General features: G+C 41.3%; 1 protein-coding gene across 1 annotated transcript; it reads left to right on the top strand.

Annotated features, from left to right (window-relative positions):
- Window positions 1-7,288: 7,288 nt before the first annotated feature.
- On the top strand, window positions 7,289-7,513 carry LOC118849219 (60S ribosomal protein L38-like). The gene has a single exon (XM_036758298.1). It carries the CDS (start codon window positions 7,289-7,291, stop codon window positions 7,499-7,501), a length of 213 nt encoding a protein of 70 aa, XP_036614193.1. The 3' UTR covers window positions 7,502-7,513.
- Window positions 7,514-13,466: the final 5,953 nt, after the last annotated feature.

Genomic DNA, 13,466 nt, shown 5'->3' with positions numbered 1-13,466 from the left:
GATATTTGTGGAAGCACTTTGAAACTAATTAAAGGCACACAAAGATAGAGCATTTCCAACATCAAAAAAAAAAAAGATTGTAAGAACTAGTGCTAGAAGGACCTTAGAGGTCATTTCACCCCATACCATAATTTTCCGGGTAAGGAAACTGTGGCCCAGAGAGGTGAAGTGATGTGGCCAATGTCACGTACGTAATAATTGGTTAGAGTGAGAATTTGAACTTGACACCCAACACTCTTTTTATAACCTTCCACTTCCTCTAACAAAGTGAATTTGTACAGCATAGCTGGCCAGTCTAGGTTATTCGGTTTTGAAGTCAGGAAGGATGTTTTGGCAAATGGTCCAGATATCTTGGTGATGAAGAATTTGTTTATGAATACTGCTCATACACTCATTTATGTTTGCTTATCATAGGTTTGTAATGTTGTACTCCTTACTCTACACGACCTCACATAGATATCTAATCAATTTCCAAATCTTGTTTCTATCTCCACTTCTCTTGCCTCTGGCTTCTCTCAAGTTTGCTCAGCTGCCACTGTATTTCAGATTCTCATGACCTCTTTCCTAGACTATCGCAATATCCTCCTTATTGGTTTTCCTGATTCAAGTCTCTCTCTGCTCCGGTCCATTCGGCATAGTACCCATTCACCCACACCCCACATATCTGATCTCCAAGAGAGGGTCCCAGGTCTCACTCTTCGAAGGGGAAATGCTCCAAAATCTTCCCAAGGTCTTTCTCTCCCTTCAGAGATCTCTCTCTGAAGAGAATCTGGAACTGTGTGTCTTTGAAGCTACAAGTCAGAAGACCAGCATCTGTCTTCTCTCTTACGCTCTCAAATCATTAAGTACTCAATCTCTATCAATGAAAAGTCTTGTGCAAATAGGCTCTGAACCACATATAAACTCCCTTATTACTCATAAAGCCCTTTACAGCATGGCTCCAACCTATCTTTACAGGCTCATTGGATATTATTCCAATGCATTCTGTGAGCCAGCCAAACTGGCCTTTGCTCTGTTCTTCATCTCCCAGTCTTTGCACTGACCATCCCCCATGCCTGGAACATACTCCCTCCCCACCTCAACTTCATAGAGTATCTCTCTTCCATCCAGGTAAGCCAAAACACCACCTTCTGTATGAAATGTTTCCTCATTCCCTCCCACTCTGTGGGAGTCTCCTGATAGCGGTTTCCTGATTCAGTTTCCATTACCGTGATCTAGCTTCCTTCCCACACACAACTTTTTTTGGCCCCAGCTTCCCTAATGGTTTCCTTGGGGCAGCTTCCTCCTCACCACAAAACCTGGTTGACCCTAGCTCTCAGACAGTTTCTTGGCCTAGACTCACTATAAAGTCCAACATATGCAGACCCATGCCTCTCAGACCAGTGGGTACCCAATACCATGGGAATAGTTATGACCTGGAAGCTATGCCCTGAAGACTGACTGAAGAAACACAATTTTTTTATTGTTCTTGTTAATTTTCAACAGGTCCACCATCATTACTAATACAAAGGACAATATGATTGTGTAGTTTGTGTAAAACATTTTCAAGCTGATTTTCAGTAATAACCAGCAATCACATCAGTTATCCGAGCTTGCAAGTCTTCTTTAGATAGAGGTTTGGTTGAATAAACATTAGTTTTCACAAATCCCCTTAAAAAGAAATCCAATGGAGTCAAATCTGGCAAACATGGAGGCCAAGAAAATTGCAGACTTTGGACAATGGCAGTAGATTTTAGTTCAGCCAACTGTTTTCTTTGAGTGACTCAGCTTACCTCATTGAGCCTCTGGATGCTGTGGCTTGCTCTTCCGGGGCAGGAAGTCCAGCCACCATACCAGGAATCAAAACTTCCTGTGTGATGAGTCATGGGGCTGGCTGAGGGGAGGTGTTAGCTCCAGAACCTGGTCTACGCTAGGGGGAGGGGCCAAGTCAAGAACCAATCGGCCCTGGTCATTCAGGCGGCGCTTGATGATGTCGAAAACTCTGTAAGAGGGGAGAGGACAGCTTGAAGCTCTCTTTTTCCTTTTCCGGTTGGTGTGGGAAGCAGCGGCAAGCAAGCGTGACTCTGGGCCAGCCCTTGCTCTCGGGCCGAGCCCAGATGTTGGTAACTATGAATTGTATTGGGTCTGTCTGTTGATATTTGTGATTTGGTTCTATTTTGGTTTTGAGGTTCGGGGTGCTGGTTTGTTTTTCCCCCGAACTAAATGAATGTTTTGAACCTCAGGGTGCTGGTTTTTTTCCCCTGAAGTAAGTCAATGAATCTGTATTTGGTCTGTCTCTTGATGCTTGTCTATATGCTCCCCTGAACTAACTGAATGCTAACTGAATGCTGGCATTTTCCCCTGAACTAAATGAATGTTGTCTGTATGCTAACTGAATGCTGGATTAAAGTAAGCTGGTCAACCCCTTCACCGTGCTTTCCCTGTTTAAGCAGATAAAAAGAACCTGTGCTTTCCCGGCAGCCTCCTGGGTCCCGGCAGCCTCCTGGGTGCCGGCTGTGGGGGAGGGGTTAGCTGAGTCATTCAAAGAAAACAAAGGCCATTCTGCTTACACCAACCAAAGAACACAGTTTATTTTCTCTTCTAGTGAAACCATGAGTCAACGGTAATCTTGAAAAATAAGTAATTTTTAAGTTGAATTTTTAAAAATAAAAATAAAATAAACATCAAATTTCTAAAGACAAAAATAAACTAGATACATCAAGCTTTCTAATTCTTGTTACAGATTCTATCACATATAGTTACAATGTTACAACTATTTTAAATTGCATATGGACTTTATGGACATCCTGTACAAGTATAACTATGTAAAAAATAAATTTAAAGTGAATAAATGCAAAGCAATACAGAGTAGTTAAATACAAATTAGTTTAGATGGGAGAATTAACAGCTGGGGCTGTGTTATAGGCATCTCTCTAAAACCAGTACCTTCTTAGTTGAGGTTCAATGTTAAGACAAAATGAGGCATTAGCAAGTCACTGAACATTTAAGTCAGTTTGTTTCATCCTTTGTATTTATATCCAGTGCCTAGCAGTGTCAGGCACATAAATGCTTGTTGATTAATTCTGGCTTTGTGATGTATGCCCCCATTAGCTGTTTCTAAGTTGAACAGCACCCCTTTCCCCCAAGATGGCACCAAAGGTGAAGAAGGAAGCCATTGTCCCCCCCAAGATAGAAGCCAAGTCCAAGGCCTTGAAGGCCAAGAAAGCGGTGTTGAAGGGTGTCCACAGCCACAAAAAGAAGACAATTCGAATATCCCCTACCTTTCAGTGATCCAAGACACTAAGACTCCGAAGGCAGCCCAAATACCCTCGGAAGAGTGCCCCTTGGAGAAACAAGCTGGATCACTATGCCATCATTAAGTTCCCCTTGACCTCTGAGTCTACTATGAAGAAGACTGCGGACAGTAACACCCTAGTCTTCATTGTGGACATCTAGGCCAGCAAGCATTAGATCAAGCAGGCAGTGAAGAAGCTGTATGACATCGATGTGGCCAAGGTCAACAAGCTGACCCAGCCTGATAGAGAGAAGAAGGCCTATGTCCGACTTGCTCCAGACTTTGCTTTAGATGTTGCCAACAAAATTGGAGTCATCTAAACTGTGTCCAGCTATCCCACTCCACCTACAATAAAAAGTTTTCTAGTATAAAAAAAAAGTTGAACAGCGGAAAAAGAAATATCTTATCAACATAATAACCATCCGTGATTCCAAAGGCATGTTATCAATTTCCTGACAGAGAGGTGATGAACTCAGGGTGCATAATGAGAATTGTTTTCCCCCGAATGTGACCAATGAGGGAATTTGTTTTGCTTGACTCTGCTTGTATATTTGTTACAAGGAATTTGTTTTCTTTTACTTTCTTTTCCAGTGGGATAAGTGAGGTGGTACTGTGGATAGAGAATGTGGCCTAGAATCGGGAAGACTCATCTCCTTGAGTTCAAATCTGATGTCAGACACTTTCTAGTTGTATGACCTTGGGCAAGTCACCTAACCCCGTTTGCCTCAGTTTCCTCATCTGTAAAATGAGCTGAAGAAGGAAATGGCAAACCACTGCAGTATCTTTGCCAAGAAAACTCCAAACAGGGTCACAAAGAGTCTGACACGACTGAAAAAAAGACTGAACGACAAGTATGGAAGACAGAGAAAATAAATTTCTGCTAATTAAAAATGTTTATTTTTTAAAGAAACTTTTAGATGTAAAATTTTTAATTATTTTCTCCTTACCACCCTTTGGGAGAAGGGAACAGGAAGAGGCATATTCAGAAAGTTCTGAACAGTAAAGAAAGACCAGGCTTCCTTTCATAGGCAATGGTGGGTCAAAGGGTGGCTAATTCTTAGAGGGCAACTCATCAGGAAGTACTCCCAGGCTCAGAAACCCAAACAGTACAGTGGGCATGCTCCTCTTCTCTGAAGAGGGAACCCTCATTTGCCCCCAAACAATGGACCGCACCCTTTAAACTCATCAGTTTAAGGAACGCTTCAAGTGGATGATTCACTTCCCTTTCATAAAAATGGAACAGAAAAGCAATAGAGCGTTATCTCTATAGAATGATGAACCTGGAGTCAGTGGCTGGGCTTAAATTCCATCTCTGCTACTTACTACCAGTGGGAACTTTCTGAATGTCTGTGCTTTCATCTGTTTAAAAAAAAAAGGTGTGAGACTAAATTTTTCCCCCAACTCTAATTCAAGTTACTTAATAATAATTTAACAAATACACCCCATTTCTATACATAATTATATTCTGATTTTTACCTCTAAGTGACATCTAAAGATACAGCTAGAACTTCCTAATGTTAAAATGACTCCCTAGGATTTAGATAGGCATTTCAAAAACATTCTTTAACTTTGTTTTTTAGAACTGACCTTTATTCCATGATATCATTCCATGGGTGTGTGTACGGAGGGGCCAAGGGTAAATTCAAACTTGGGGCTCAAACTATCAACAGTGATCTACTCCCCTCGGTCCCAGGACCTACTCTTTCATGTTCCCAAATCATCCAGGAATCTGCACCCAGAGGCCTCAGATGAACCCAATGATATTCACACCTCATAGACACAAGCATTGACTCATACTCTAATAACAACTACTGACTCACAGATCTGTTTTTTGCCCATACTCATATTAACTAATTGCTCTCCACATCCTCAAAATGGCAGACAAAATTCATTCTATCACTGATACCGAGAGGTTGTCTTCCCCATCACCTATTCTATATCAGTCTTTCTTTAGTTTTGGAATGTTCTTCAAGATTCTTATTTCATATCTGTTCCTTGACTATCCACATTGTAATGGGGAAATCAGGTTTATTATACTTTTCCTTTCATGTTCTCTACATGTTGTAATGAACTCCTGATATGAATGTGTTAAGCCTATTTCTGTACTACTAGTAGCAGGAGAATGTCTTGACATTCTCTTATGCCCCTAGGAGTAATCAGTAACCATTTTAGGCATTTGTGAAATACCTTGTCTTTCAAGTTGGGCATCCCTAAAGATGCATACCTTGGAAGCTGACTAGATGGACAAGCACAGTCACCAAATTTCACCTCCAGGGTGAAGAGGAATAAAAAATGGTAAATGAATTTTTAAATCTGGTATGGCCTATATCAGTATTAGTTTATGCCATTTGGTTTCTATAGTGCTCGTGACTATCTTCAATGGTTTATGAATTTGTTGCTATAAGATCTGCTAGACTGTGGGGTGGAGATTTATCTCAGTAAGTTGATTAGCATTTATTAAGTGGCTACCATGTGCCAGTCATTGTGTTAAGCTCTGGGGACACAAAGGCAAAAAACCACTCTCTCTTCCCTTAAAGAATTTACAATATACCTGAGGAGATATCTTGTTAACAAATAAGTGCAAACAAGCTACATGCACGATAAATTGGAAATAATTCACAGAGGGAAGGCATTAGAATTAAGAGAGATTGAGAAAGATTTCTTATAGAAGATGGTTCCCCAAGTACTGCCTAATATACTGAATTGGTCTGAGCCATCCAGCAGTACCACATATTTTCCATATTAGAGAAAGCCTAATTTGAAAAGCAGTTGGCATTTCTAGTGGAGAGTCCATAAGGATCCATGCAAAGTGGAGGATGTACTGCAGAAGAGAATTCTCACACTAATGAAAGACCTCAGGTTTGTAGGGACATTACTGTTGCTTTATCCCCAGGTTTTCTATCTTGATGGCCCCTCTCATTAATATGCTAAAGCATTCGATGGACATGAGAGGTGGAAGTCATATTTAATCAACTGAATAAATGGTTCCTCTCTACTCCTGTTTTTGAAATTTCAAAATCCATAGAAACTTCATCATGGAGACTGATGTTAACTTGAAGGGTACCCTACATGCCCCCCAAATAGTGTCCAAATGAGAGACCAGCCACGATTACACCTCGAGGAAATCCTTGAATGTAGAAGAGCAGGTTTTGGTATCCTTCTGTAGCTTATCCATTCCAGCAGACATTTCAGTAAAGCTGGTGCAAAGGTCAGTGAGTCTGTTTTCCATCATTTAGGTGTTAAATTCTGTAGCCTACCAGCTAGACTTAATTGCTTACCCATATCTGTTGTTGTTCGTCCTTTGTTTTCAAAGAGGAGCAATGACGTCATGAGGTGATGTCTTTAAGTGAGGTAGAGTTACACATTGTCAGCCTCACTGTCTCTTCCATAGTAATTGAATTACAATGGTGAGACAAAAGTCAAGATGACTGGTGATGGCCTGGGATGCAGTGGATGACCTTGGCATCTTCAATGTCTGAACAAGCTCTAAGCACTCCACAGTGCCTGCTTCCACTGCCTTCATGGTCGTTGGAACAAACTGTTGCTATCTGCCCATTCTGCCAAGGAAAGTCTTCACATGCTTGGGATATTCAACCCCCTAACTCACCAATGGGTTTGAGGCCTATAGATTACCTTCAAACCAATTAAGCCTGTCTGCCAAGATGGTTTACTAGGGTGTGGCCGCTGCTCATGCTATACTTTCTTGGAGCCACGGGTGAGAGTTGGGTAGCAGGTGGCCACCAGAGATGCTAGTCCTCCCTGAACACCCTATATACCCAACTCCGCATCTACTTTGGGTTTGTTAGAGATAAACTTAGTATTACCTCAGATTTCTACTGTACTGATTTTATAATGTAATTAGTATTTGTGCTGGACTGATTTTTAGAATTGTCAGTATTTGCCTTAAAAATACAATCTGGTGCCATCCTCCAGTTGTTGGGGCCCGGGGCTGCCTGGTCCTTCTCCAGGGGATGAAGGTGCGACCTCTTGGCCTCTTGTCCCGCTACCGCTGCCATGCCCCAAAAAATCAAGGAAATAAAAGACTTCCTGCTCACAGCCGGTAGAAAAGATGCCAAATCTGTCAAGATCAAGAAAAACAAGGACAATGTGAAGTTTAAGGTTCGATGCAGCAGGTACATGTACACGTTGGTCATCACAGACCAAGAGGAGGCAGAGAAACTTAAACAGTCCCCACCTCCTGGTTTGGCTGTGAAGGAGCTGAAGTGAAGGAATCATTCAATGTTCTACCTGTATTAAAATGTAGGGGGGGAAAAAGAAAAAAATGCAATCTCTTCCAGTCTGAATCCAGCTTAGAGGCGTAGTTTAAAGAGAGTGATTCTATAGCTTTCACGTAATCAGCTGGTATATTTCATGTAATCCACTTGATAATGCATATTTGTCTGTAGGATGCTAACCAATTTGATGATTTTCATTGAATTGGCCAACTATATTGGTGTTGCAGGCTTCCTTACCCTTTGAGAGAAGACACTGAGTAGAAGCCTAAACTGATAATAGAAGCACAGGAGTAGTGTTTGAATTGTCTGCACAGTTTAGTGAAATTATAAAGATCCTGTTCTATACAATTTTGCAATCCCTATTTGCTTTTAGTTTATAGTTTTTTAATGAACTATTCCTACCATCTGTTGGAACTGTAGCGGGCAGCTGGGGCTTCTCCTTCCTCAGGGAGTTTCTTCTGTGGTTGACTGATCCACCAACATGCTTAGGGGCTAATCAACACATTTTCTTCTATCTTATTAGGTCCACAGGCCTACTGTTGGGTACAAAAAAGCCCTCCAGGTGGCTATCAAGTCTTTTTTCTAATTTCTCTCACCCCTTGGTTCCAGTTGAATTCATTTCAATTGCTGACAGCTAATACAGGGCTAATGCAATTTACCACAAAGTCTTGATAAGCTTCAAGGAAGCACTCAGTAACTCTAGAGGAGGGAAGGCAGAGCTGACAACCTTTGTCCTACATGCTTGCCACTCCAGCAAAGATCCATGGCTAGTCATGATTGATCTAAAAGAGTATGGGATCATAGATTTAGAGATGAAGGCACCTCAGAGATTTTCTTATGCAACCTGTACTTTTTACAGTTGAGGTGCTGAGTCCCAGAAAGGACAAAGGTCACACTGATAGTCTTCCAAAGGTAATCAAATCTCTCTCCCACCCTTGAAGAAGACTATCATATCATCTATGACACCTGAATATTTCACAGAATCATGGAATTTTAGAATTGGAAGAAATCTTAGACATCGTCAGTCATCCAGAACAAGCTCTGATGTCATGACTTTAAACAATTCTTTCTAATGGGTAGGAACACACCCAAAAACAAACAGGAAATTCAAGGCATGGTTGGGACAATGGAAAGAGAACTGGATTCAGAGACAGAGCATCTAGGTTCAAATCTCAGCTTTGCTACTTACACCTTGCTACTTACAAACTCCTGTTACTTAACAGTTCTAGGTCTGTTTCCTCTTCATTGAAATGAAGAAGTTGGACTAGGTAACCTCTGAGTTCTTATCTACCTCCAAATTTATGATTCCATGGTCATTTCTGCAGCCTTGGGTACCCTTGGGTAGAACTCATTCCTTCTGATCTCTGGCTCATAGCTGATTTGGACCCTAATATGATTCTCTTCTTTCTGATACTTAAATCATTCCCTAACCACATACATTCTGTTACTCTCCTGCTTCTTTATTCAGAACCCCTTGATAATGCCAAATAAATCATGCTCTTTGCAACCCCCTCCAGGTAATTAATAACTAGGATTTGGCTAGCTTGTTTGTGAGTCTAGTTCCACATTTCACCCAATGCTGTAATCCCCTCTATAATGTATCATAGTCAGGTGGTCATCCAAGCTTCCGTTCAGACACAAAATTACAGTGAAACCATTTCTTCACAAAAGCTACTCATTGTTTTTGGACTTCTCTACTTATGAGCAACTAGGTGGCATAGTGGCTAGAGCACTGGGCTTGGATTCACAGAGACTGGTCTTCCTGAGTTCAAATCTGATCTCAGACATTTACTAACCTGTGACCCTGGGCAAGTCACTTAACCTTGTTTGCCTCAGTTTCCTCATCTGTAAAATGAGCTGGAGAAGGAAATGGCAAACCACTTCAGTATCTTTGCCAAGAAAATCCTAAATGGGGTCACAAAAGTCAGACGCAGCTGAAACAAAAGAAAAACAATGGTTAGGAAGCTCTTCATTGTAAATTCCATTTCCTGGGCCTAATTCTTCATCCTGGAGCTACTCAGAAAAAGGCAGTGCATTATATATTTGAAGATAGTAATCATGCCCTTGTTAGAGTGCTACTTACTGAAATGCTCAAGGAGCACATACTTAAATCATAATAATGGTTCTGAGGGACTTATCTGACTCCTTAATTGGTCCCAGGTAGATATGTAAGACTAGGGAAAGATGTGGAGAAGTAGGAATTTCTTTTAAGACTTTGTTGTTTTCCTCCCTTGAGAGAGGCAGCCCTAATAGGTCCGACTGGTAAACTCCTTGGCTAACAGTAAGAATGAAAACCAATATGGGTTCCACAATACATATGATGAAACACCTCTTCCTCCCTCGTAGGAGACGAGGATCAAATGTCACATATCCTGTCACATGCAATTATAGTTTCTGTTGATTTTATGTAAATGTTTTTCATTGTGACAAAGGAGGATTCTTTTTTTAATAATAAATTTACCTTTTATTTTTAGTTTACAACACTCAGTTCCACAAGTTTTTGAGTTCCAAATTTTTTCTCCCTCCTTCTCCTCCCCCCTACCCCCCCAAGACAGCATGTAATCCAATGTATGTTCTACATATACCTTTACATCGACCTTATTTACACAATAGCCCAGTTGTAAAGAAGAATTATAACCAATGGAATGAGTCATAAGAAAGGAGAAATGAAACCAAAAAAGAAGGGAAAAAAAGAGAGCGCAAAAAGTTTGCCTCAATCTGCATGCAGACTCCATAATTCTTTCTCTGGATGTGGTTAGTTTTTTCCATCATGAGTCTTTTGGAGCTGTCTTTGTACCTTGCATTGATGAGAGGAGTCAAGTCTATCAAAGTTAGTCCTTACAGATACTGTGTCTGTAATCGTGTATAATGATCTCCTGGTTCTGCTCGCCTCTCTCAGCATCAGTTCATGTAAGTCATTCCAGGTTGTAATGAAGTCCATCTGCTCCTCGTTTCTTATAGCACAATAATATTCCATTACATTCATATACCACAATTTGTTTAGCCATTCCTCAATTGACAGACATCCCCTTGATTTCCAATTTGACAAAGGAGGATTTTTTAAAGGTAAGAGTAAATATTAGGAAGGAAATATTTGTGATATAAAAACCAAAAGGCATGCATACAACTTTTTTTATAAGTAAGTAGAGTATAGATATATAAATAAAGTAGAATGTATGAATCATAGCTTTATTACTAGAAAAGACCCTAGAGATCACCTAGTTCAATCTTATCATTTTACAGATAGGGAAACTAAAGCCTGAAACTGAGATAGGTCACATGACTTGCTCAAGGTCATAAAAAGTTGTAAGTATCAAATCTGGGTTTGAACACAAGTCCCCTGAGGCTAAACTCACCACTTTTTCCACCATATTATGCTGCCATCTACTATATGAAAGCCTACTAGGCTTAACTCTTTGAGGTCAGGGATTTTGTCTTATTTAAACTTCTTCATATCCCCAAGCACTTAGAGTCTAAGTGGGGAACCTGTGGCCTTGAGGCCACATGTAGCCCTATAGGTCCTCAAGTGTGGCCCTTTGCCTGAATCTAAACTTCACAGAACAAATCCCCTTAATAAAAGAATTTGTTCTATAAAACTTGGACTTAGTCAAAAGGCCACACCCAAGGATCTAGAAGGCCACATGTGGCCTTGAGGCTTCAGGTTCCTCACCCCTGCTAGACTATGCTTTGCCAAGTACTTAGTAAATGTTTATAGGTGATTAATTTGGCTCTTTGTGACTCCACTTAGGGTTTTCTTGGCAAGGATACTAGAGTGGTTTTCCATTTCCTTCTCCAGCTCATTTTATAGATGAGGAAACTGAGGCAAACTTGCCCAAGGTCATACAGCTAGTAAATGTCTGAGGCCAGATTTGAACTCAGGAAGATGAGTCTTCCTGAGACCAGGTGAGGGGATCTATCCATAGATATTTAATAATAGCTCTTAATAAATATTGATTAAGCTGGAGACATGAGATGTTATATAGTTGATTAAAAAAAGATAAAAGTAAATGAAACTGACTCAAGATAAAATAAAATAAAATATTTAAATAAATGAATAAGCAAAACAATGTAAATCAATCTGTATTACACTAGCCAAGACTGGCAGAAGGCACAAGACATGCCTGTCTCTGCTGTCTATATCCTAGTTTAGTCCTTGAATAGTTGATAAGTTGCTTCTGTAGATCCAGGAAAAGAAACTAAGTAGAGAGTCTGCACTTTATCCAACAACGGATTGTAAGGGGATTGGCGGAAATATGACTAGGTTTGCAAGGGCAGTAGCAAGAAAGAATGGGGGAAAAATAACATTTAATACATCCTCACCAGGGAAACAAAACTGACAAAAATATCTTTGTATTGAAGTTTGGAAGAAAAAGATAAAAGCCAGAAGAGACACAGAACCTTGGAAAGTCAGCTTAGTGTGTTTACTGTGCTCAGGGCAGCAGCGCTTCTTGGCCCAAGCCTCTGGAGTTCTCACTGAATCTTTCTCTGCTTTCAAAGACAGCCAGAGATGTCCCTCATCTTCTCTACCTTTCTTGTTCTCTCTACCCAACCAGGAGTTTCAATGCACCATCAAGAGGAGTCTAATGGCCTCCCAAGCCAGGTACTATTTTCCCATCTTCAGATATATATTCTTCCTGCAAGTTGCATGCTTCATTTTTGTCCCGACTTTTCCCTTGGTATACGTGTTTCTGTGTTTTCTCTCCCAAACGTTAGTCAGCCCTGTCCGTCTCTCTTTCCAGGGTGTATGTCTTCTCTGTTTGACTCTAACTTGTAAGCGATTCCTAGAAATTATGAAAGCCTAGTTCCACCTGCAAAATAGTCATCTGCTAGAGCTAATCCTCTGTTCCTGATGAGCAACAACGTGAAAATCTACCGGAGCAGAATTTCCCGAAGTGATCAATGTACCTAGTGTAATTCTGAGCGCTTAATAAATGTCCACTTCTGCTTTTAAAGAAGAATTTGTATGAATGCAAGTTGTTGGCTACAAACTGTCAAATGCAAGATTGCCAATTTTAAAAGATTCTAAATCTGTAAGCTTCCTGGAAAATGCGTTTGAGAAATATTTGCCTCTGGAAGGAGTCTCAGTAACCTTCCCGAGGTGTTCTCTTCTCCAAACTAAACAAGCCCAGTTCCTCCAGCCATTCTTCTTTATGAAATGGTTTCTAGACCCTTCACCATAATAACTTATGATTTACATGGCACTTTAAAATCTACAATGCTTTCTTCACAGCAGCTCTGTGGGATAGGTATAACACATTTCCAGAACACATTCTACATTTCCCATCCTTTTTAAACTAACTACATAATGGAACTGATTGCCCCTTTAAAACTCTCTCTCTCTCTCTCCCTCTCTCCCTCCCTCTCCCTCCCTCTCCCTCTCCCTCTCCCCCTCTCCCCCTCTCTTCCTCTCCCTCTCTCCCTCTCTCCCTTCCTTTCCCTCTTCCTCTCTCCTTCTCTCCCTCTCCCTCCCTTTCCCTCCCTCTCCCTCTTCCTCTCTCCCTCTCTCCCTCTCCCTCCCTTTCCCTCCCTCTCCTTCTCCTTCTCCTTCTCCCCCTCTCTCCCTCTCTTCCTCTCCCCTTTCCCCTCCCCCTTCCTCTCCTTTCTCCTCCCTTCCCCTCCCCTCCCCCCCCTCTCCCTCCCTCCCTCTTTTTCCCTCCCTCTCCCTCCTTCCTTTCCACCCCCTCCTTCCCTCCCTCTCCTTTCTTCTCCCTCTCCTCTCCCTGGCTCCTTCCTCTCACTCTCATTTCTCTTGCTGTCTCTCTTCTCTCTGTCTCTCTACTCTCTATCACTCTTTCTCTGTCTCTCTCAGTCTTTCTGTCTTTGTCTCTCTCCCTCTCTCTCTCTGTCCTCTCTTTGTATGTCTCTCTCTGCATCTCTCTCTTTCCTCTCTGTTTCTGTCTCTTCTCCCCCCCACCTCTCTCTGTCTCTCCTCTCTGTCTCTTTCTCTGTCTCTCTAT

The sequence above is a fragment of the Trichosurus vulpecula genome, chromosome 4 (genome assembly GCF_011100635.1).
Source record: "Trichosurus vulpecula isolate mTriVul1 chromosome 4, mTriVul1.pri, whole genome shotgun sequence".
Classification (NCBI taxonomy): domain Eukaryota; kingdom Metazoa; phylum Chordata; class Mammalia; order Diprotodontia; family Phalangeridae; genus Trichosurus; species Trichosurus vulpecula.
Note: the sequence above shows the minus strand (reverse complement) of the source record. Positions and strands in the feature narration are given on the sequence as shown.